Below are 24887 nucleotides of genomic sequence, written 5' to 3' on the forward strand. Positions count from 1 at the left end.
TTGAATATGAAATTTAGCTCTGGTGTAAATGAGTAAAACTCTCATTACTTTACTTCAGTGGGCCTGCCTCTGTTTATACCAGGGTTGAATTTAGCATCCTGAGTCCAATTCCAAATGGACTGTAACAATATTACTGGGTACTAACAAAAGTTAAAGAAATGGATAACAGATACATTAGATATGGATGAGCCATTGCAAATGCTTTTCTAACCTCTAATCTTAATACATTACAATGTGTACAAGTTGAGGGGCTACTTCACAAACCTTAATAGAGCTCACTATTAACCTAACAAGAAGGTAAACTGCCCCTTTTAAGATGGGTAAACTGAGGAAAATGAGTATATGAAAGAGTAAGTGACTTTGCTACAGTCCAACAGCAAGTGAACGTCAAAACTGGAGGTAGAAACCGGAGTCCTTCCATATAAGACTCCTTTTCTAGACACTAGAGAATCCGACATTTTGCAAAACATTTACCAATCCCCTCTCCTAAAAATGGCTATACATTTTCAGAACTTCCTCTACCTACATCCTGGTTGATGAGAGAGGATAATGGAGAGACTATTCTTGAAAAGTTTGGGTATTTATGGTCAGGAGTGCAAAAAACCTGCTTTTTTCCTTACTTATGGTTTCCTTTTCTTCCTATGCAAAAACGAGTGGAACCCCCCCCCCCCACAGGATTGCTAATTCAACTTGTCTGTCTGTAAAATGTTAAAGAACATGCCAGCAACATTGCAGGGAAAAAGGAAAGAGAAAGACAAAGAGAAATAAAATAAAATGGTTAATACGCAATTAAATCAGTGCATAGATATCTCAACTTAGTTACTCCACAAATGGAGTGAACTTCCTTTGAACAGATTAATGTGTTTGAGAATAATGGAACTGGTATACATGTATAGATATAAACACTTAAAGTTCATAGACTTCAGTTGTGATAAGTGCTTCCCTGTGCCACAATGTTACTGCTGAAGAAATGACTTTTATAAATATGTATAATTTTTGATTACTCGGAAGAGCCTTAATGAATTTGTTGCTAAGCCATTTCCCATAATATCCCTGAATTCTCATACAAGTTGAGTTACAAGGCACTGACGTGATTTTCAAGTGTTGATTGTGGGTCAAATTCAGACCTGACGTAAAGCAGGCAGGACTCCTTTGAAGCCAACAGAGTCATGTCCAGTTATACCAAGTCTGAATTTAGCCCTGTAATTGCAACAGTACCATACCTGTCCATGAAAATAACTGGGCTGCAGTAAGTGGCCTTTGGAGTGTGCAGTGGTGAGAGAGAGAGGCCCACAGTGTTTAACCACATTTTTTTATTCTTATTGTATAAATACTCTTCCGCTGTAGTGTGGGGGGGAACAGTGATGTTAATTAAGTTCATTACAACTGTATAGGGTCCAAGGATGTTCCCTGGCATGTATATGCATGTAATTAAATTGGCATAATTCCAGACAGACTTCGGGCAGTTCTACACTTAAAATGCTGCAGCGGCACAGCTGCGCTGCTCTAGTGCTTCGTAAAGACGCTACTATGTCTACGGGAGAGCCCCTCCTGTAGGCGAAGCCCTCCTGCCGAGACAGCGCTGTCTACGCCGGCAGGCGGTGTCTTTACAGCGCTCAGGGTGTGGATTTTTCACACCCCTGAGCGACATAGTTCTACCCATGTAAGTTTACCGTTTAGACCTGGCCACGGTGAAAGTGTTCATCAAAGAGTAAAAATGTTTACCCCTGAAATTAGAAATTTGGATTTCACGTTTTCGATATTTGGCACATCTGAACTAAAACTGAAACCGACACTTATTTTGTATCTGTTAGTTACAGCACATTTCTTCCTCCCGTACGTTAGAGAATATGGCAACGGAAGATGTTGAAAAGAAGCCAGTTAGTTATTATTTATTATGTATATTACTATAGCATCTAGGAGCCTTAGTCATGGACCAGGCCCCATGCTGCTAGGCACTGTACAAACACACAACTAAAAGATGATGCCCTGCCCCAAACATCTTACAAGCTAAGTATAAGACAAGAGATGGACACAGTTGGATGAGGGAGTTCAAGAAAATAGCGAGACAGTACTGGTCAGCATGACAGGCAGTGGTCTCAGCACACCAGTAGCCTAACCGTTGTCAAGTTGTTTTCTAGGCATCATAGAAAAGGAAAGTTTTAAGGAGAGATGTGAAGACCAAGGAAGTGGCTTTGCGGATTTTTTATGTGGAATTCCTCTCATGCATGAGGGGCAGCATGGGAGAAGGCACAAAGGTGACTGCAAATTTAGCAAGCAGGGGATGGAGGCTGGCATCATAGGCCAATGGGAGGCAGGAATCACCATCTTGATAGGTTTCAGAGTAACAGCCGTGTTAGTCTGTATTCGCAAAAAGAAAAGGAGTACTTGTAGCACCTTAGAGACTAACCAATTTATTTGAGCATGAGCTTTCGTGAGCTACAGCTCACTTCATCAGATGTATACCGTGGAAACTGCAGCAGACTTTATATACACACAGAGATCATGAAACAATACCTCCTCCCACCCCACTGTCCTGCTGGTAATAGCTTATCTAAAGTGATCATCAGGTGGGCCATTTCCAGCACAAATCCAGGTTTTCTCACCCTCCACCCCCCCACACAAATTCACTCTCCTGCTGGTGCTAGCAAATATCATCTCTATCATTTGATAGCAAATGATAGAGATGATAGGTAGAGAGTGGAGACAGGTCACAAAGGGCTCTGAAGTTGAAGACAAGTAGCTTATGTTTGGTGCTATAAGGAAGGGGGGAGCCAGTGCAGGGATGCAAAAAGAGGGATGACACGGTCAAAGTGACAGGCTAGGAAAATTATTTTTCCCAGCAGCAGTCTTAATGACTATGGGGACAAGACTGCACCTGTCAAGGCCAGAGGAAAGGGTCTTGCAGTAATTGAGATGTAAGGTGAGAGCCTGGATGAGAGTTTTAGTGGAGAGGTTGGATAGGAAAGGGTGCATCTTAGAGATGTTAAGCAGAAAAAATCTGCAATATTTAGACACAGCCTAGAGAAAGGGCTGAGCTGAAGGAGATGCCCAGAGGGCACTGACTGACATGCAGGATGGTGGAGCTGTCACAATAATTGAGAAAGGAGTGATGGGGGTTGGAAGGCTTGCGGGGGGGGGGCAGGGGGGTGTAGGTTGGGAGTTCTGTTTTAGCCATGTTTTGATTGAGATGGTAGCCAGACATTCACAAGGAGAAGGAAGAGAGACAGTTCAAGATTTTAGTTCAAATAGGAGGAGACAGGTCTGGAGCAGAGATGTAGATCTGTGAGTTTTCAGCAAAAAGACGGTAGTTGAATTATTTTTGTGGATGAGATGACCCAGAGATAAGGTGTAGAGGGAGAAATTAAGGGGACCAAGGACAGAGCCCTGTCCAAGAACTCTGTGGAAACTTGAAAGCTTGTCTCTCTCACCAACAGAAGTTAGTCCAATAAAAGATATTACCTCACCCACCTTGTCTCCATAATGAATTAGGCAGGAGTAAGAAAGCAATTAAGTCATTAATAGTTACATTCTTTACTGCATTCATAAGCATCCTTCTTACATCTCAATATCATTCAAAAACAAACCAAAAAAGGAACAAAAAAAGCAGAACTACATTACTCTTCTTGGCACTCAGTAAGACAAGAGTTAGCCAGTTTTGATAAGGGATTCTGAAATAATTACTTTCTGCTCTCTCTATTTTCTGAATGTTGAGCAACTAGTGGATGTAGTCAGCATACCTACAACCTAACCAGTTGTACAGTGTAGTGAGGAGTGAGAGAGAGGCCTGTAGGGCTCTGCACTGGAAAAATAACATTGCAAACCTGTATGCAAATCAGCACGATGTAATGTTTCCTAACATCTTGGCTACCTTTCATGTTTCTAAATATTTTTCTTCAACATACTACTCTGAAACAAACAAGCAGCCAGATTTTATTTAATTAAAAGGTTATTTTTGTCTGCATAGTCTAAGGACAACAATTTTGCTTTAAAAAAAAGTAGCAAATAGAAGCTAGAAAATGTACAGTATTTAATCTCAAAGATCTCTGTAGAGTGAAATAAACTAAATACTTATTTTAGAGATGATGTGGCTACAAGAGAGAATATTTGGACATCTCTGAAAAATTGGGAGTGCTCTGTAACTAGACTGATTATTTGATTAACCACACCACTACTCCTAAAGTTGCTGAGATGATCTCTCATTTCCAGAAGTGTTATCTGTTTGGATCCGGTACAGTGACAATGTTGACACTTGTTAATTTCTATGACATTTTATTTCTGATTCTGCATTCCAAGTCCTTGGGCTACTTTGTTATAAAGAATTTGGCTTGTTTTCAGGATTTCAAATTATTTTTAACTAATCAAAATATACGTATGCACTCAAATATTTATGTTCAAAAGTTTGGGTGAGTTTTGTACTAATGAAAATGGACTGGCTAGAGTCAGGAAATGTACAAATAGCCACATGCAGCTCTGCTACTGCACAATCTTGACCCATTATATTTTAATCCTGGGCTTCTCCTGAGCAGTGTGCCTATTGTGCTAAGTGTAGTAGTGGTTTTCTGAGGTGCGTGAGTAGAACTAGGATGCAGCAGACCCAGGATGTAACAATACCATTCTATTATTCTGTTTGTTGAAGGCAGGCTACAGGCCGCAGTGTCCCATCACACCTTTCCCTCTCCATCACCAAATCAATACAATGCCTGTTTCAGACTTACTTAGCACAATCTGCAAGCTTCTGTGAGACTATAAACTTTTCCTAGTTACTAGTATCAAAAGGATTATTTGCTGAAGACTGAATCTCTGACAAAAAGCTTGTTACTGTTGTAGTTATAAGGATTTATTTTCAATGGAATCTAATCTCAGACTTCATCTATCACATGCAAATTTACATACAGAAGGCCAGATTCTCAGCTGGTGTAAACTGACATTGCTCTGTTGACTTCTGTGGAGCAATGTCAGTTCACACCAGAAAAGAAACCAGTTCACTTACTAAAACAAACACAAAAACAACAAGCCAATCCAAGAGCTTAATGCACAACCATAGGTCTCTGGCTTTCCAGTGGCATACCTCATCCAGAGCAAAATAGGTTTGGAAGACTTTCAATGGAAATTAACACACATTAAGCCAGATTCATGTCCCTACTCTGACAACACTTCAAAGCTGCAGAAAATATGGTGGATCTGCCCAAAGGAGGGAATACCACGGCCAGCCATTGGTATAAGGAGCATTCCTGGTGTAAAGTCTGAAGGTTGGGGGTGTCTGTGTTCTCAGGATCCCTTGCTGGTGTGGGTAGCTGAGTAGAACTTAAAAACTACCTTTGTCTCTCACCTTCCTCAACTGTACTGATGTATACTGGCTGCAGCTGAAAATCTAGGCCAGGCTTGGGAAATTATAATATAGATTGGACAAGCTGGAAATACTGTACACAGTATTGTAGAATTTTTCATTGCAGTATGCGGCTCACATCTGGGCAAAAGTAAATGTATTGGTTTGTTTAATCTATCTTCTGCTGACATCAGATATTTATTATTTTGCAAATATTTTATATTCCTCTTGCAAATTTGGTCATATGCATTTTATAGGTATTGGAGGGGAAATTTTTTGCAGTATTGCATGTGTCTGTTCAAGCATACAGTGTTGTAGGAATGTTTAGAAAAAATATTAAAAGAATACAGCAAACTTTTTGTATTATATCCAGGTATCTTTCACTTCTGTTTAAAGATGCTTTGGTTCTTCTGCTAAACAATAAAAATAATGTTATCTGCATCTTTGAATCTGAAACATTTGACTGGAAAACATGTTTTACTTGCATTTTGGGCAAAACTAATCCTAAAATTCTAATCCATGGCTACTAAAATGACTGGAAACTTAATAAAAAACCCCATGGGTGTCTAAATAAATGTATGAAAGATGATGAATTGGCATTTTGCATGCAAGTATATTCACATGGGGCTGTATCTGAGCTCCTTACTCAGTACTTGCTCAGGCAAAACCGCCACTGAAGTCAACTGTGAAACACTCACTTCATTTCAGTTAAATGACACATGTAATTGTGTATTCTCATTGACTTCAGGGGCAGTTTTGCCTGAGTACTGTAAGTACTGAGTAAGGACATCAGGATTTGACCCCACAAACTGCATTTCAAATAAGCTGATGGGCAGCAAATATATTTTCTTTATCTGGAAATAATGAGCAACTTTATTGCTTGTATTTACAGCTTTAAGGCTATAAGGAACAGAATACATTTCACACTCACAAATACTATAAAGTAGTTTTACAAGCAGTTGCAGAATTAAAACTGGAGTGATAATAAAAAGCTTTGCATTTGATCTGTTTGCGTGTCAGCAACCTAAACTTTACTTTTTTTATGGTCTCCACAGATTCCATATACAGCTGTAAATGGCCCCACTTCCTAAACCAACTTTCCACTCCCAGCAACTACTAACCCATTTATATCTGTGGGTTCATTTCAAATGTTTTAAAGTGATTAAATGTGGTAATAAAAATGAACATTGGCTAAAACAAACAAAAACATGGTGTATGTGTGTGGGGGGTGGTATTTGGAGAGTAGTTGCTATACTGACTTTGCGCAACTATAGGATCCCTCTTTGCTAGGAGAATACTTCTGTTGGCAGCTAAGTCACTTTTACAGGCAAAAATGTGCCAGCAGTGTGGCACAAAGCACCCACACAGCACCTGGGCCATTTGAAATTTGGAGACTAAATTCAATTTTTGAAGTGTGAAAGAGAGGAATTTTAAACCTGTTTCAAGCGCACATCTCAGCACAGCCTTCACTGTGGCAGAACTAATATTGGCCATGGGCAAAATTCTACTCAGCTTAGACTCCAGACTATTGGAGGTATTAGCACTCTGGCATCTCTATTACTTACACTCTGGTGATGTGATGAAACTAACTGCCTTGGCACCAAGGGTGTAACCTTACTTCTCTTGCTTCTACTAAATTTCCCCCCTCAACTTTGCCCAGACTGTCCCTATTAGGTATAGATGAAGTTACTCTTCTTCCAGGATTATTTTAGAAGACCAGTATTAGAAGCGCTAGTCCTATTCTAACGGAAAGGCCCAAACTCTTCATTTCAAATGGCCAATTACAGCCCTGCTAGGAGCAGAGACAAGTCCCATTGACTTGAATTTCTTAAATTTTAAAACTTGTCTTGCTTATATAGGGGATTAAATTGATTCTGCCCAAACAGGAGCAAATGATATCCTCATTCATCATAGAGAATTTTTAAGAAGAAACATCCTGCATGAATTCTCTTCCTTTTGGGATCTTCCACAAGATCTTAGCCCATAAATTTCACCTTTCGTGTTATGTCTAAATCACCATTCTTCCCAGACATTTATCCTTTTACTTATGCACTATCCTCTTTTCTACCCTCTTTCTTCTTATACACCTCTTTTCCCCATTTCTATTTTCCGTACTGCTTTCTTATTTAAATATTCAAGCACTGTCATAAACATACACCCTCCCCCCCACAGCAATAATAAACCGACACTAGTGTGGTATACAGACACCATGACTATTTTATTAATTAACATTATTTCTCATGACTATAATATACTTTACCATTTCAATAAATTGTAAGTACATTTTTTGGATTGTTTTCAATCAGTTTTTGTTATTCTTACTCAGTATATTTGCCTACAATAAAGTTGAGAAAATGGAATTTCTGGCAAACCCGCAGAGAGAGGATATTTAACACACACACCCACACCACAATGGACAAGAAAAGCTGTGTTGGCAGGCAACCCAACAAAGCTGTTGACAGATTCTATATATAAATAGTTTCTTTGAAAATGCCTACCAAATTCATAAAATGAAAAGGAGTACTTGTGGCACCTTAGAGACTAACAAATTTATTTGAGCATAAGCTTTCGTGAAGTCTTTTCAAAGTCTCTCCCTATGGGAGCAAAGTCTGTGCTGTACATGCCATTGATAATATCTTTTACTGTACACCATGAACACTGACATTGCTATTATGACCATGCACACCCATGCATAGCATTGATGCAACTATTAATCCACTGTATTCCATAAAATAGCACTTTAGAGCCAACTGCAAGTCTGTTCTGCAGTAGCTGGGGAAAGAACGACGCACACACTTCCCATTTTGGTTAGGGCAGTCCCAGCTGAAGAAAGCATCTCCTTCAGTGAGACTAATCATGTGCTTAAAGTTAAACAAGTGCTTAAGGGCTGTTCCAGATTGTGGCCCAGCACTGTACCCAGACAGTTTCTCTTACAGTAAGGGATATATTATTTCCTGATTTTAAGACAAAAATACTTTATTTTTCAAATAGCAGACATGAGACCAGAGGCAGCAGTGTGAGGCATGAAAATGTCAGGCTTTTCATCTTCCCACTGTTAAGAAGTCTATGTGTGTTGTTCTACCCGGAAATCATCTCAGTCTCCCCATCTGGTGCCCCTACTTTTCTTTGTCTTTTTCCTCTCAAATTACATTCCCCCTCTTTCACGTTGTGGATGCTGCCAACGTTGTCAGCAAAGGCCAATGGTCAAGGAAGCAGGACATCAGTGGGACTATTCATACATCCAGTTAAACACAAGGTTAAGTGCTTTGCTGGATAAGGTCCTAGGAGCCTTAACATTCAACCTGTGCTACAGAGAATTTCCTGCTCCATGGGGTGAATCTCACAGAGTAATGACAGGTTTCAGAGTAGCAGCCATGTTAGTCTGTATTCGCAAAAAGAAAAGGAGTACTTGTGGCACCTTAGAGACTAACCGATTTATTTGAGCATAAGCTCACAGAGTAATGAGTTCCTATTTTACAGAATCACACAACCCCACTTCCTGCAGGACAGGTGGAGTTTAAGACTTCAGGCCTGCAGAGATTTATTCTGCATGCAGCAGAACAGTATCTGAGCACAGCAGCAGGTCTCAAGAAAAGTCACTGTCATTTGCCCAGAGGATCTACATGGCTTCGGCTATCACTCTTCTATTGGATTCACCACTTTCATGATACTACTTTGAATGGTCACTTAGAATATGTGCAAAAAGAAAAGGAGTACTTGTGGCACCTTAGAGACTAACAAATTTATTTGGCCACTGAATGCATCCGATGAAGTGAGCTGTAGCTCACAAAAGCTTATGCTCAAATAAATTTGTTAGTCTCCAAGGTGCCACAAGTACTCCTTTTCTTTTTGCGAATACAGACTAACATGGCTGCTACTCTGAAACCTGTTAGAATATGTGCTAACTACTTATGCTTAACAATCTGTTCCATTTTGCATTTAGCTGAGACACTTGGAGTACCTTTCCCAGACCCAAAGAAGAGCTCTGGGTGGCTTGAAAGCTTGTCCCTCTCACCAACAGAAGTTGGTCCAATAAAAGATATTACCTCACCCACTTTGTTTCTCACATTGGTTTTGCTGGTGCTGAGATTACTGAACTTTTCACACAATGTTCCATCATCAACATTATTTTTTATTATTTGTATTACCGTGGTGCCTAGGATTCCCAGTCAAAGACCAGGACTCCATTGCGCTAGGTGCTGTACACACACAGAACTAAAAGACATATACTGATACTATACCACAATATAAGCAGCTTAGAATTTAAGGTTTGGATGATGTTTAATTAATAGGAGAGAAAATTCTTAAAGAATGAATACCTGGGCAACTGCCTGCCCTTTGAGGCCGTGGTAACTAATGCTAGCCATACAAGAAATAACCGAGAATTTACCAGAGCATTTCTAATTATGTCCAACCGCAGAAGCCTTATTTTCCCCAAATTCACTAGGTTGTCTGGAGAATAATCACTGGCAAAAAAAGCCCCCTAAATATTGATAATTATGCAGCTACTGTCTTTAAAATGAGTGGGAAATTATGAAAGGAGGTAAACATTCAGGTGAAATGAAAGGATTTTGTTTGGATAATCGATTTTAAAAGCACCAAGAAGCATCTGGGAAGTGTTACATGTTTACCTTTGGCAGAAAGATTATTTTTAAAGCAGCAATAGAAGTGACACTATTAGGGAGTGACTTGATGATGGACTTGTGGAATGTGAATTGAGGCCTGTCGCAGAACATCACACATCATTCCTAGTTGATGAAGAAATAGGATCAGTAACTGAGAAACTGGAAAGATCCCGTCACATCATGATTTCTTGAGGAAATGTGCCTCAGCATGTTGAGTTCTACTACTTAGAAAAGGTGGTAAAGAAAGAATATTCGCCATTGTTGTCACAATTACCTATATTGCAGAGTCTGCACTAAAGCAAACACTGAAGGCAAGAGCCCTTCTACACCTGGTAGAGCATGGGGCGGGGGAGGAGGGAAGGGGTTCTCTGATCCTTGGGTTGCCAGTCCTGTCTGAAGGAGCAAGGTAGAGCAACCTGAAGGCTGCTGTAAAGTAGTACTGACTACAACAACCTTTAAAGGGCCAGTCTGGTGGTCAGGAATAACCAAATTGTAATAGCTCTCCAGAGACAGGTCCCCCTTCCTGCTGTCCACGGCCTGATGGCTCTATACTGCCCAGAATTTCCCTTAGTCCACCAAAACCACCAGGTAGCCACTGAAACTGGCTTTAAGGTTGCTTTCAGACACTGACACAGAACAAATCAATATTAGCAGGGGCCAGAATGCGGTTTTCTTGAACAAAGAGGAGTGTTTCACAGTCAAAATGTCCAAAGACATCAAATCCCAAAAGGTACATACTCTAATAGGAGACAGTATATACACATCAGGAGATCCTTATGAACTGAATTAGGACTAAATTTGAAATGCCTAAATATATCATCCCTCAAACACAGCTCCCACTGACACTGTCGGGACTGGATCATACACTTCATGGATCAATTGGAGCAAAAGACCCTACCTTTATATTCTGAAGTCCATTTCCAACCCTTCTATGTAGTTTAAAGCATTTGCATTTATTGTCTGACTTCAGAATACAAAAAAGATGATATTCCAATTTCATGTCCCTGCATTTTGAACTATATTTGTTTTCATTTAGAAGTGTGATGAAAGAATCCTTTTTTATTTGATAAGTAAACAGGTTCATTATTATTATTGTATGCATTCGTAAGGCTCTCATCACTGTAGTATCCAGGCTATGCTGGCTTGAGAGCACTTGGAGAAAGGACTGTTTCTCCTATACAGTATTCTATTGCATTCTCAAAGCTATATTTAAAAAAAAAAATCACTGTATTGCACGCTGGTTGCTATCCCCTGCCCTGTCTCAGGGGGATTCATTCCACTGGTGCCGATATTTTACATCTATATAGCAACTTTCATCACTTTACAAACTACAGTGGGGGCCCCAATTCTGCAAAGAATTACTCTTGCACCTATAGTTATCCTCGTGGAGTCCGACTGTTACCAGAGGGAGAGGTAAGTGAAAGGAATCCTCAACACAGGCTATAGAGTAGAAGTGGAATTTCTCTAGAACTGCTACTGTATTAGACGACTTGGCTTGCCTGGGTGGTTGGTGCATGTGCACAGTGGGGCAGGATGAGGTTCAAGAAATCCTCCCATCGATGTGGAAAACAGGGCCCCTGATTCCTTCCCATTTTTTCAAACATCAAGTCTGGGCAACAGGCACCGTCAGGGAAAGACGTGGGCTGCAGTGGCTTCTCCTCTCTTTCTCCTTTGTGCATGCTGTTGGAGCTGTGAACATGATGGGGATTATGGGTACTACGCAGTGCATCGCCCGTGCACACACAGCTGCTCTGGTGCAGCATGCACAAGGAGTGGACGCCCTGCAGCAGCCATCACTGGAGCAATATTAGGCTTAGCCCATGGTTCAGTAGCTGTCTAAGACTCTGATTTATCAAGGTCTTTAAGCCTCTGCTTAACGTTAAACACACGAGTAGTCACACATTTAAGTTCCTTGCTGAGTTAGAGCCCACAGAAGTGGCAGCCTCAAAGAGAGTTGAGCGTTAGCATTTTGGGGCAGGCCTGCAAAACAACTCTCTCCACAAATTTATCTGTTTCATGTCCACCAGCCACTCAGCACAGATCCAGGCTGATGATTTTTAGACAGGGTTAGTGAGGTGATTCTGTGGGTTACACCTCACACTTACCGGTCTGCTTTTTCATAAAAAGTGTACGTGGCGTGGCAGAACAGGGCAATGTTTAGGTCTTCCCTCCCCCGCCTCCTTCCACAGAAGTGGAATCCAGTTGCTGGGTCTTTCAACCCTCACTATTTGTTGACATTGATTTATATTGGTTATTTCAGGAAAAAAGCTAGAAACTTACCTTAAAAACAAAAATGACTCAGATTCATCTTCACAGGGCCACAGGTTTGAACAAGGGACCCGTGTGTGCCCCCTCCATCTTATCAGTGTCATTAAAAACTATCAGCCATGTGGCCCTTTCTCCATACATAATATCTCAAACTATGATATCACAAACTCCTGCTAATGTTCCTTAAAAGGATCAATTCTTCCACAAATTAATACTTGCGGGGAAAAGGGAATTAACCAGAAGTTATACAGTGAACGACTAATTTCATAACCCTAATGATCTAGAATGTTTCTCAAATGCGGCCACCAGGGGTTTTTGTGTGGCCACAACAGCCTTCTGGGCAGCAACTAGGGCTAAGGGGGAGAAAAGCATTGGCCCCTCCCACTTCCTCCTTTTTGCTCCTGGATGCGCTGCCCTGCACCGGGACTTCAGGAGCCTAGCTGTGCGGCCCCCCAGCTTCAGCCACAAGGACCTAACCTTCAGCTGCAGGTCTTCAGCCTCCGGCCCGTGGTTCCAGCTGCGTGGTAGCAGGTGCTGGGCTCCCAACTCCAGTCCTGGACTCCAGCCGCGCAGTGGCGGGCACTGGCCCCAGGTGCCGATGACCCCAACCCCAGCTACATGGCAGTGGGCTCCAACCCCTGGGCCTGGCCGCGGGGCAGCTGGTGCTGACATCCAGCCCCAGCTGTGGAGCTTCAGTCGGTGTCTGGCCCCCAGTTCCGGACGTGTGGCTCTAGCCCCCGGCCCTGATCCCCTGCTCCAGCTGCTCAGCAGCAGGTGCCAACCCACAGCTCCGGCAGCACAGCCCCAGCTCCTGGCACTGATGCCCTGCCCAGCTGCACAGCAGCAGGTGCCAACCCACACCTCTGTTCCTGGACTCCAGCCACATGGTGGAGGGAGCTAGCCCCGGATGCCAACCCCTGGCTCTGGCTGCACAGCAGCGAGCGCTGACTCCTGGCTCCAGCACCCAGCGCCGATCCCTGGCTTCAGCCACGCAGTTCCTGTCCCCAGTTCCATGCTCTGGCCACGGGCACTGAGCCCTGGCCCTATGGCAGCAGACACCAGGCCCTGGCTCTGGCACGCAACAGTGAGACTCATCACCCATCCCCGCTGCCTCCCACAGCCCCGCATGTATCCCCGCACATTGCCCGGGGCCCCCGCTGCATCCCTTGGTCCTGCATCCACCCCACCATTACCTCTGGCCCCTGCTGCCTCCCCCTTTCGTCCCCGCCCCCATCCAGGGCTTAAGGGGTCCTGGGGCTTGCTGAGAAAAGTGATATTAACAAACATGCAAGTATCACTTTTCACTGCAGAGTTACTAGTTACCTGTGAAAAGTGATACTTGTATGTTTGTTAATATCACCTTTCCTAGCCTCCCAGGTAGCTACTAAGTGTGCTGTGATATTAACAAATATACAAATATCCCTCCCGAAGGGAGAGGCAGCGTTATTTTTACTACCGAATCTGCCAAAAAACCCTTCAAATATAAATTACACCGAAAGCTTGTTCTCTAATAAATTTGTTAGTCTCAAAGGTGCCACAAGTCCTCCTGTTCTTTTTACTGATTTGGATGTGTATATTTAATTCTTTTTCCTAAAATTAATTAAATATTTTAGAAAAAGTGTCAGTGCAGCTACCAGCGAGCATCGGTGGCCGCACTCTGAGGCCACCAGCGAGCATCGGTGGCCGCACTCTGAGGCCACCAGTGAGAGTTGTTGTGAGAACCCCTGACTAAAACAACAAAATTAACAGTAACACTTCAACAGCTAAACATACAAAGATCAAGAAAAATGGAAGCAGGGTAATAAGGACAAGATACAGGACAGAGAAAAGGACACACAAATATTGCAGAGATATTCCTAAACAGAGGAGAGTTGGAGGCTCAAAAGTAAGTACCACACCAAAGTATGATTCAGCTAGAACTCCAAACCTGTGGAATATAATCTGCCAATAACCACTGTTCTTGTATTCTGGCTACACAAAGCCAAAGAAGCTTCACTGAGGCATAATATTGTCTTTTAATATGGTGGTTAATGAACAGTGAATACAGTAGCTTATTTCTAAGTCACACTATCCTATTAACACCACAAGAGGAGATTGTTGCTTCTCACAGCAATAGATTCAAAAAGTAGCATCATTCTCAAGGTCCAAATTCAGCCCTTTACATCTGCCAGAAATCATATTTACCTGCAGTAACCAAGTTCTCCTGAAGACAATTCAAAATGTTTGAACAATAAGGACTTGGGTGAATTTGGCTTTGGCCTTTGAGAGAGAGAGAGAGAGACACACACACACTAAAATTTCTCCTATGGTTGTGGTCACACCATCACAAGCATAACCTACTGATGAGTGAGTGCTTCATGTCCTTCCCAATGCCTGATGCATGGCGCTTGAGAGTCTTCCTAGCTAGAGTGTTTGGCTCTTTAGCTCAAGCTAGCTCTTTCAGCTCTGGATGTCCCCGGTTCAATCCCCATTGTGTAGGCCAAGATGGTGACCATCACATAAGCACTAATGTAAACAGGTCATTGGCAACCTAGTACCAAAGTTTCTTACCCTGTTCAGAGCACATGTAGATGACAGTGGTAAAAGCCAGTGGTCAGCCTACATAAACATTCCCCATCCATGCTATGTTACCACAAGCGGAACTGCACTGATACAGCAATGGTAGAAAAATTACAAAAAAAGTTTGGGTCCAAAAAAGGACAGAGAACCAAAGATGAGCAAAGAGAACTTAAAGATTCACAAAACAAGAGAAAAACAGTTAAAGAAAAACAAAAATACAGATGCAAGCTAAGCGTCCCACAATAGAAATCTTTAAGACCAACTAAAATAAATTTACCCATAATACAGATATTAAAAAGAACCCATCCCTCAGAGGCAGAAAGATATGCTGAAATATTAAGAGTAAAGAAAAAAAATCTATCATTCTCCAAATTCTCAAAGGCAATGTAAATGATTCTTTCTGTTGCAGCAAACATACAATAAGGTAAAACCCACTCTTACATATATATTTTTTCAACTACAGTTTTACAAAATCACATCTAATATATATCATTATCTGGTTTTTTAGACAGTAATCTAATAAAACTTCCCTTGCATTTTCCCACTCCATCTCTGACTCATTTCAGAGAAGCAGCCGTGTTAGTCTGTATTCGCAAAAAGAAAAGGAGTACTTGTGGCACCTTAGAGACTAACCAATTTATTTGAGCATAAGCTTTCGTGAGCTACAGCTCACTTCATCGGACGCATAACGTGGAAAATACAGTGAGGAGATTTATATACACACAGACCATGCAAAAATGGATGTTTACCAAACACATTGTAAGAAGAGTGATCACTTAAGATGAGCTATTACCAGCAGGAGAGTGCGGGGGGCGGGGCAGAAAACCTTTTGAAGTGATAATCAAGGTGGGCCATTTCCAGAAATGGCCCACCTTGATTATCACTTCAAAAGGTTTTCTCTCTCCCCACCCCACTCTCCTGCTGGTAATAGCTCATCTTAAGTGATCACTCTCCTTACAATGTGTCTGGTAAACATCCATTTTTGCATGGTCTGTGTGTATATAAATCTCCTCACTGTATTTTCCACTTTATGCGTCCGATGAAATGAGCTGTAGCTCACGAAAGCTTATGCTCAAATAAATTGGTTAGTCTCTAAGGTGCCACAAGTACTCCTTTTCATTTTACTGTAACGAGAGTGATCACTTAAGGTGAGCTATTACCAGCAGGAGAAAACACCTTTTGTAGTAATAATCAAGGTGGGCCATTTCCAGCAGTTGACAAGAACGTCTGAGGAACAGTGGGGGGCAGAGGGGGGGAATAAACACGGGGAAATAGTTTACTTTGTGTAATGACCCATCCACTCCCAGTCTCTATTCAAGCCTAAGTTAATTGTATCCAGTTTGCAAATTAATTCCAATTCAGCAGTCTCTCATTGGAGTCTGTTTTTGAAGTTTTTTTGTTGAAGAATTGCAACTTTTAGGTCTGTAATCAAGTGACGAAAGAGATTGAAATGTTCTCCAATTGGTTTTTGAATGTTATAATTCTTAATGTCTGATTTGTGTCCATTTATTCTTTTACGTAGAGACTGTCCAGTCTGACCAATGTACATGGCAGAGGGGCATTGCTGGCACATGATAGCATATATCACATTGGTAGATGTGCAGGTGAACGAGCCTCTGATAGTGTGGCTGATGTGATTAGGCCCGATGATGGTGTCCCCTGAATAGATATGTGGACACAGTTGGCAAAAGGCTTTGTTGCAAGGATAGGTTCCTGGGTTAGTGGTTCTGTTGTGTGGTTGCTGGTGAGTATTTGCTTCAGGTTGGGGGGCTGTCTGTAAGCAAGGACTGGCCTGTCTCCCAAGATCTGTGAGAATGATGGGTCGTCCTTCAGGATAGATTGTAGATCCTTGATGATGCGCTGGAGAGGTTTTAGTTGGGGGCTGAAGGTGATGGCTAGTGGCGTTCTGTTATTTTCTTTGTTGGGCCTGTCCTGTAGGAGGTGACTTCTGGGTACACTTCTGGCTCTGTCAATCAGTTTCTTCACTTCAGCAGGTGGGTATTGTAGTTGTAAGAATGCTTGATAGAGATCTTGTAGTGTTTGTCTCTGTCTGAGGGGTTGGAGCAAATGCGATTGTATCGTAGAGCTTGGCTGTAGATAATGGATCGTGTGGTGTGGTCAGGGTGAAAGCTGGAGGCATGCAGGTAGGAATAACGGTCAGTAGGTTTCCGGTATAGGGCGGTGTTTATGTGACCATCGCTTATTAGCACCATAGTGTCCAGGAAGTGGATCTCCTGTGTGGACTGGTCCAGGCTGAGGTTGATGGTGGGATGGAAATTGTTGAAATCATGGTGGAATTCCTCAAGCGCTTCTTTTCCATGGGTCCAGATGATGAAGATGTCATCAATATAGCGCACGTAGAATAGGGGCGTTAGGGGACGAGAGCTGAGGAAGCGTCGTTCGAAGTCAGCCATAAAAATGTTGGCATACTTTGGGGCCACGCCGGTACCCATAGCAGTGCCGCTGATTTGAAGGTATACATTGTCCCCAAACGTGAAACAGTTATGGGTGAGGACAAAGTCACAAAGTTCAGCCACCAGGTTTGCCATGACATTATCGGGGATACTGTTCCTGACGGCTTGTCGTCCATCTTTGTGTGGAATGTTGGTGTAGAGGGCTTCTATATCCATAGTGGCCAAGATTGTGTTTTCAGGAAGATCACCGATGGATTGTAGTTTCCTCAGGAAGTCAGTGGTGTCTCGAAGATAACTGGGAGTGCTGGTAGCGTAGGGCCTCAGGAGGGAGTCTACATAGCCAGACAATCCTGCTGTCAGGGTGCCAATGCCTGAGACGATGGGGCGTCCAGGATTTCCACGTTTATGGATCTTGGGTAGCAGATAGAATACCCCAGGTCGGGGTTCCAGGGGTGTGTCTGTGCAGATTTGTTCTTGGGCTTTTTCAGGGAGTTTTTTGAGCAAATGCTGTAGTTTCTTTTGGTAATTCTCAGTGGGATCAGAGACTAATGGCTTGTAGAAAGTGGTGTTGGAGAGTTGCCTAGCAGCCTCTTTGTTCATATTCCAACCTATTCATAATGACGACAGCACCTCCTTTGTCAGCCTTTTTGATTATGATGTCAGAGTTGTTTCAATGCCCCTCTGCCATGTACATTGGTCAAACTGGACAGTCTCTACGTAAAAGAACAAATGGACACAAATCAGACATCAAGAATTATAACATTCAAAAACCAATTGGAGAACACTTCAATCTCTTTGGTCACTCGATTACAGACCTAAAAGTTGCAATTCTTCAACAAAAAAACGTCAAAAACAGACTCCAATGAGAGACTGCTGAATTGGAATTAATTTGCAAACTGGATACAATTAACTTAGGCTTGAATAGAGACTGGGAGTGGATGGGTCATTACACAAAGTAAACTATTTCCCCATATTTATTCCCCCTCTCCACCCTCCACTGTTCCTCAGACGTTCTTGTCAACTGCTGGAAATGGCCCACCTTGATTATCACAACAAAAGGCTTTTCCCCCCGCTCTCCTGCTGGTAATAGCTCACCTTAAGTGATCACTCTCATTACAGTGTGTATGGTAACACTCATTGTTTCATGTTCTCTATGTATATAAATCTCCCCACTGTATTTTCCACTGAATGCATCCGATGAAGTGAGCTGTAGCTCACGAAAGCTTATGCTCAAATAAATTGGTTAGTCTCTAAGGTGCCACAAGTACTCCATCTCTGACTCAATAGCTCTGGAATTAGATGGTGATATGGTAATTGAAAATACACTTGTAGAATCCACTGCTTCAAACAGATTCCCAGCTCCCCACTAGGATCTTAGTTGCCAAGTTCAGCAAAGCAAGGTCAGGGAGTTATGACTCTGTCTCCTCCATAGGGACCTGCACCTTTTGGGCTCATTTGTTCTTAGCTGGTAAGGCAGCAGTTCACTGATCTGCCATTGTGATTTATTTTGAGTGCTCGAAACACCTGCACTAATGTGAAGCTAAAAGATATCCGGGATATTTTTTTTAGTTCACGTTAACAAATAAATAATGATACGGTAGCAACTTTGTGGGCTGGAGTCCCTTCTAGTGGCATTAGGTTGTTTTAACCCCTTTCTAAAACTAGGCATGGATTAGAGAACAAGTAGGGTAAAGGCAAATGGCATGAGGCAAGTATGCCTGAGACAGGCTTGTGGTCTGGCTCAAGCACTACACAAAACATCTCTCTACTGGTGGGCCCCATCTGCCAGCAGAAGGACTGGTCTTGTGGTATAGTGAAGGAGATTCCAACTCCCATTATTTGGACCCTTGTTTTGGCCTACAGGGGAGTCTACTCTTTGATTTAATTGTCATTGCTGGGATTAAAATTTGCTGGGTAACCCCAGATTTGCTTCAAGTTTAATAAAGTTGCAACCACAGGCTTCTACAGTGAAACATGTGTGACAGTAGAACCCGGACAAGTGGCAGTAGAAATGGAGTGACAGGCTATTTTCACTTGAAATTTTCAAGATAAACAGTAGATTCAGTTTTAGGGGTTTGTTTGTTTTTTAGTTTACATTCAAGGAGATAATATGAGATATTTTCCATTGCAAGATCCACAAAGTTAGAGTTCTTTAAAAATATCTTAACATTTTCACATACCTTTCACAATTAAATTCTCTCTTTCATTGTCTAATTTTAGAACATGTCCTGAAGATGCCTCTCGATTCTCTCACTCACTCTTCTCTTATTTCAGTTATATTGACCATTACTGTGTGTCCGCCATCTCTTTTATTGTTTTATAAAATCTTGGTTTTATTTATTGGAAGGTGCTACCTGGGTTTATATTGTTTCACACAAAACTAAAATGTAGGTGGATTAGGTAAACCAAACGGAACCTCAACCTTTTTAGGCTAAAGGCCCAATCCATGAGAGTTTTGCCTGCGTAAAGAGTGCAGGATTGAGCCCTAAATGGCCATTAGCATGGGAATTAGTCACTTCCACATTAAAACATTTTCTAATGTCATTCTCCTTTTGGCATTTGTGTCAAAGCTCAGCTCCTGGGAAAAGGGTGATAAACAGTGGTCATGAAGGAAGCAGCAAACCTCTCAGAGTCTATTTTGTTTCATAGCCTGGGAAACCAAAAGTGGCTGCTTTCTACTGGATAAGGATTATAGTAGTATTTCACACTGTGCCAGAAAGTTCAGGAAACATTTCTGCTTTATTCAGCAACATATCACAGAGGGAACAGAGCAAAACTGAAACAATAACTCACACACACTAGGGTTAACAATATTTCTGAGATTACCAGAAGGAACAGAAGAACAAATAAAGTGGAAGCTTACATGAGGTTGTGGAAGCCATTAAAAAAAATCTATGCTACAAGGCTCCCATGTATTTGTTGAAGGAGATTTTCATAGCCATAACTATCCTCATTTGGTTTGAGCAGGCCTCCCCTTTTTGAGAAAGGGAGTTTCCTGGAGACAACTTTTGCCCTCAAGATACACACAATGACTTCAATGGAAGCTGAATGGAGCAATTCTAATCAATTCACAATCACAAGTTTAGATGGCATTAGTACAACATGTTCCATATTTTGTAAATATAAATTCCACAGGAGAATCTTATAAACGTTATTTGAAATTAAGCCTTAGTACTGTGATATAGGGAATGTTTCATGTGTGTTAAAGATGTTTTGGTACTGAATATCAAATACAGTCATTCCTGTATAGTAAAGCATATTAGCAGTTTACAAAAACAAGTCACAGACCACTAACACTCAGTCAGACTCTCACACAAACACAAAAAAGGAAAGCAAAAGAATGTAGAGAACAAAAATTGTCATTGACCTGATTTGTCAGAGATGTTGGCTGTGACTGGCGTGGTGGAGCAGCTTGTGTTAGCCTTTGCGCTGTCCTTGGAAGAACCAGCTTTTGGTTTATTTTTCGTTGCCTCTAGTGCTTTGACCTTCTTGGCATGTTTACTTCCTTTGTAGTGGGCCTCGGCCTGGCTCTACAAAGGAGAACAAATCAGGCTCATTTTTTGTACTTCCATATAACACAATGGATGATAATATAGAAAAAATGATACTTTCAATAATAGGCACCATATTATTCCACCTGACAAACTTTAGTAGCACCTTGTTAATTACTTTCCAAAGGTTAATGTATTTTATGTATTCAGAGGGGAAGACTTGCATTTTGACAGAGATTTTAATGAAGAGTATGTATTTTCAGCACCTTGGAACATGAGGTTTCAAGTGTATATTAGAATTGACAGCTGCTTATCTAATTCCTTACTGTCATACCCATGAAAGATTTAAACCTCTATGTAAATGTAAACACATCCAATTTCGAAAACTTCTATTTAATTTTCATGTGCTGTTCCCTAATCTTTATTGCTTATCGTTAGAAAGATGTACTCTATGCTGTAACAGGATTAAATAATCTGTTTTTCTCCTCCTTGACCTAGTACAAGAGTTATAAAGTATTTGCATCATTACACTAATAGCGATTGAAATGGGCATTAATAAGATTATGACTTCACTATTAGATCAAGGGGGAAGGGATGAAAAAAAAAGAAACATATAAGCTATAAACTTTAATAGCCCCAAATGAAACATACGAAATGCATAAAATGGTTACCAAGTTATGTTATATTTTATCAGTAGTCTTGTAGAGCTCTTTCCAAAGCCTTAAAATGTTGGAATATGAAGGACAGGACACCCTGGAAAAGGTTGTACTTCTTATTAGCTTCTTTTCTAAAATGTTATAAAATTTATACTACACAGTTCTGTAGAAAATTAGTAGTGTAAAATAACATTTGGTGTACATTAGACTTTTGTCACAAAGTTATTCATAGAAACTAAGGGCAAAGTTTTCAAAGTTTCATGCCTAAAGTTAGGCACCTACATAAGTGTACGATTTTCAGAGGTTCTGAGCACCCATTGCTCCCATCGATCGTATATACCAACCACCTATAAAAATCAGGTCACTTATTTAGACCCCCAAGTTTGAAAATTTTAAGCTATGGTTTTTTAAACACAAAGCTGACTTCCAAAACACTAATTTCATTAACAGCCTTTATAGAATAGAAAATTGCTGAAATATCTTATATTTATACACAATCCATCAGCTGTTTTAACATACATTTAAACAGTATTTTAGCAATAGCTTTGCATTACTAATGAGAGTATCTATTTGTAAATATCATCCTTTTAAAGATTTGAAACTTCTGTTAAATAGGTGCCACTATTGAAGGACACATATTAACTATTTAAGTTAATATTGTGATTTAATTCAAACTAAAACATTGGGAGCAATCATGTTTTCCAATACTGACACAGAGATGACCACATCTCAGTGCCCCACATGTAAATATCAGCACAAGAAACATTTACTGTTTTCATGCAAATGTACATTGTTAACACATCTCTCTATCATTGGATTAGGACTACTGCATTTTGCTCACTATGTTAAATGAAGGAAACCATGAAACAAATGACACATGCTTTATGAATATTGACTTTGGGATCCAAACACTTTAGGTGTTATAAAGCAGTGTTGCTATAAAGAGGGCAATTGTACGAGGGCTCAATGTAACTAGGCACCACAGTACAGTCACCATTGGCACAGCATGTAATCACAGAGCCTTACCATGAAGGTGGAATGTAAGCAAACAGTAGGAACAAGTGAAACAGACAAGAGAACGCACACAAATCTGTGTTCACTAAAGTCTTCATGAAAATTATTGACACCATTAAAATCACTAAAGCATGCAGCTAAAATAGTCACTTAGGTGAGATGAAGTACTTATACTGGTGTATATTGCAGCTTCATAGGTGAGCACATGTACTGTAAAATAAAAGTAAATGCTTTCTGCTCTAAAGGAACAGAATAGACTGCATGTTCTACCAGACTGTATACTTCTGAAAAAGTTTTGCTAAGCAAGTGTTCAGCAATAAGAAATACGAGGCTAACTGTAGCCTACAAACCTTTCCAAAAAACTAACAACCTAATATTAAAATAGTGGGTACAATATTTACAGTACAGAATCTAACAATTAGTTGTGATGCAACTACTCTAGACTTCAAAACATCTGCAGTATTAACATATAATAAAACACAATGCAAAGATTATAGAGCAACAGCTAACTGTACAGCATAATTACTACTTTACATACAGTATTTAAAGGGACACTTAACTTGAATTTTTTGAAACTAATTTCAAAAATTCAGCTTTCTGATAAAGCACCCTTTAAATAGTATATCCTGATTTAAAAAAAAAATCTTAATTTTCAAAGGGTTTTTCTACTCCCCTATTTAGGTTTAGAAAGGATCTTTAGGGCTAGCTGGGGGGAAACCACCACCAAATTTTCAGATTCAAATATGATTTTCAAGTTGATGGTGTCCCCTTAAATATTTTAACTACAATTATGCTCAATGCATACATGTTCTGGTGACAAGAGCATGTGCTGCCTGAGGCCAAAATCTACACCATAAAGAAACATAGGGGCACCAAAGAGAGAGGTTTACTACATCAGTACATTGCTAATAAGCCTTTCTGCTGATATTTGCAATGAAAGTACCTGCAACATCATACTACTGTTTTTGATTCACTTCATTCAATCGTCATCTATTGTACAAGAGACCTGTTGAAAACAAACAAGTCCAGATAGAATTAAAACTAATGTAAGCTTTTTATAAATATTTGCAAAGCCTTCACTGAATTCTGCCGGGTAGCTCAGCCATAGTATTTCACTTCTGATTTCCACTAGATGGTAATTATATCCATGTATTATCACACAAGATCACAAATTCATAGTTTAGAAGGCCAGATGGAATCATTGTGATCATCTACTCTGATCTCTTATGTAACTCAGGCCATTCGACTTCCAAAAAATATTTCTGCTTGAATTAGAACATATCTTTTAGAAAAGCATCGGATCTGGATTTAAAAGTTACTAGTGATGGAGAATCCCACACGATGCTGGATAAATTGTACCACTGATTAATTTACACCTTATTTTTTCAGTCAGAATTTGTCTAGCTTCAGTTATCGGCTATTGGCTTTTATTATACTTTTGTCCACCAGATTGAAGAGTCCTCTACTATCAAATTTCTATTCCCCATGTAGGTACTTAAAGACTGATCTAGACACCCCTTAACCTTCACTTTGTTAAGCTAAATAAGATGGGCTCCTGGAATCTCTCCCTCATTTTCATGGCTTATCTCTGAACTCTCTCCAGTTATTCAACATCCTTCTTGAATCCTTCCATTTGTGGTGTCCTTCTTGAAGCATGGACACCACAAATGGACACAGCATTCCAGTAATGGTCACACTAGTACAAAATAAAAATATATTCATATTCCGACTAAAGATTCCCCTATTTATGTATCCAGGGCCATTTTAATCCTTTTGACCACAGCATCACACAGACCTCATGTACAGCTGATTATCCACCATCACCCCAAGTTTTCTTCAGAATCACTGCTTCCCAAGATAGAGTTCCCTGTCCGGTAAGTATGGCCGGCACTTTTTGTTCCTGGATGCATGGCTTTATATTTAGCTGTACTGAAATGCATTTGGTTGGCTTGTGCCCAGTTTACCAAGTGATCCAGATTGATTTGTATCAGTGACTTGTCCTCTTCACTATTTACCACTCCTCTAATCTTTGTGTCATCTGTAAACTTCAGCAGTAATGATTTTAAGTGTTCTTCCAGGTCATTGATAAAAAAAAATAAATGTTAGCTAGTGTAAGGCCAAGGACCAATAACACTTCTAAATCTTGAAGTCTTCATATCGATAAAGCTTATAAAACAATAGATTATAAGACAATATTTTGTCCCTTGCAAATGTATTACTAATATTTGGCATTGTTTATCTTACAGAGAAAATGTACAAAATATAGACTCAATCACACAACATTTATGCCAGAAAAACTCCCAACAAGGTGTATACAGAATACAAGAACTAGCCTTATGTGAAACAAATTAACTTTCATAGGATTAAATTAGGCTGCATCCGAATTGTAAGGGAAAATCATAATGAATATTCGTATGTTTCAGCATTTTCACAATTGTGCCATCCTGGAATAAAAAACATTTAAATTAATGATAATCAAAAGTAGGCAACGTAGTACAATTTTTAAAGGTAAAGGTCATTTGTAAAGGTCA

The 24887-nt window shown here is 40.6% G+C and overlaps 1 protein-coding gene across 8 annotated transcripts in view; it reads right to left on the bottom strand.

The window, feature by feature from the left end:
* Positions 1 to 24887, bottom strand: part of ZNF385B (zinc finger protein 385B) — a 311286-nt gene that overhangs the window by 13172 nt on the left and 273227 nt on the right. For all 8 annotated transcript variants that reach the window (XM_075117991.1, XM_048868907.2, XM_048868909.2 and 5 more), the window contains one exon: positions 20563 to 20725. In XM_075117991.1, the coding sequence (XP_074974092.1) occupies positions 20563 to 20725 (163 nt within the window). The remainder of the gene's footprint in view (positions 1 to 20562; positions 20726 to 24887) is intronic.

Source organism: Caretta caretta, chromosome 11 (genome assembly GCF_965140235.1).
Source record: "Caretta caretta isolate rCarCar2 chromosome 11, rCarCar1.hap1, whole genome shotgun sequence".
NCBI lineage: Eukaryota > Metazoa > Chordata > Testudines > Cheloniidae > Caretta > Caretta caretta.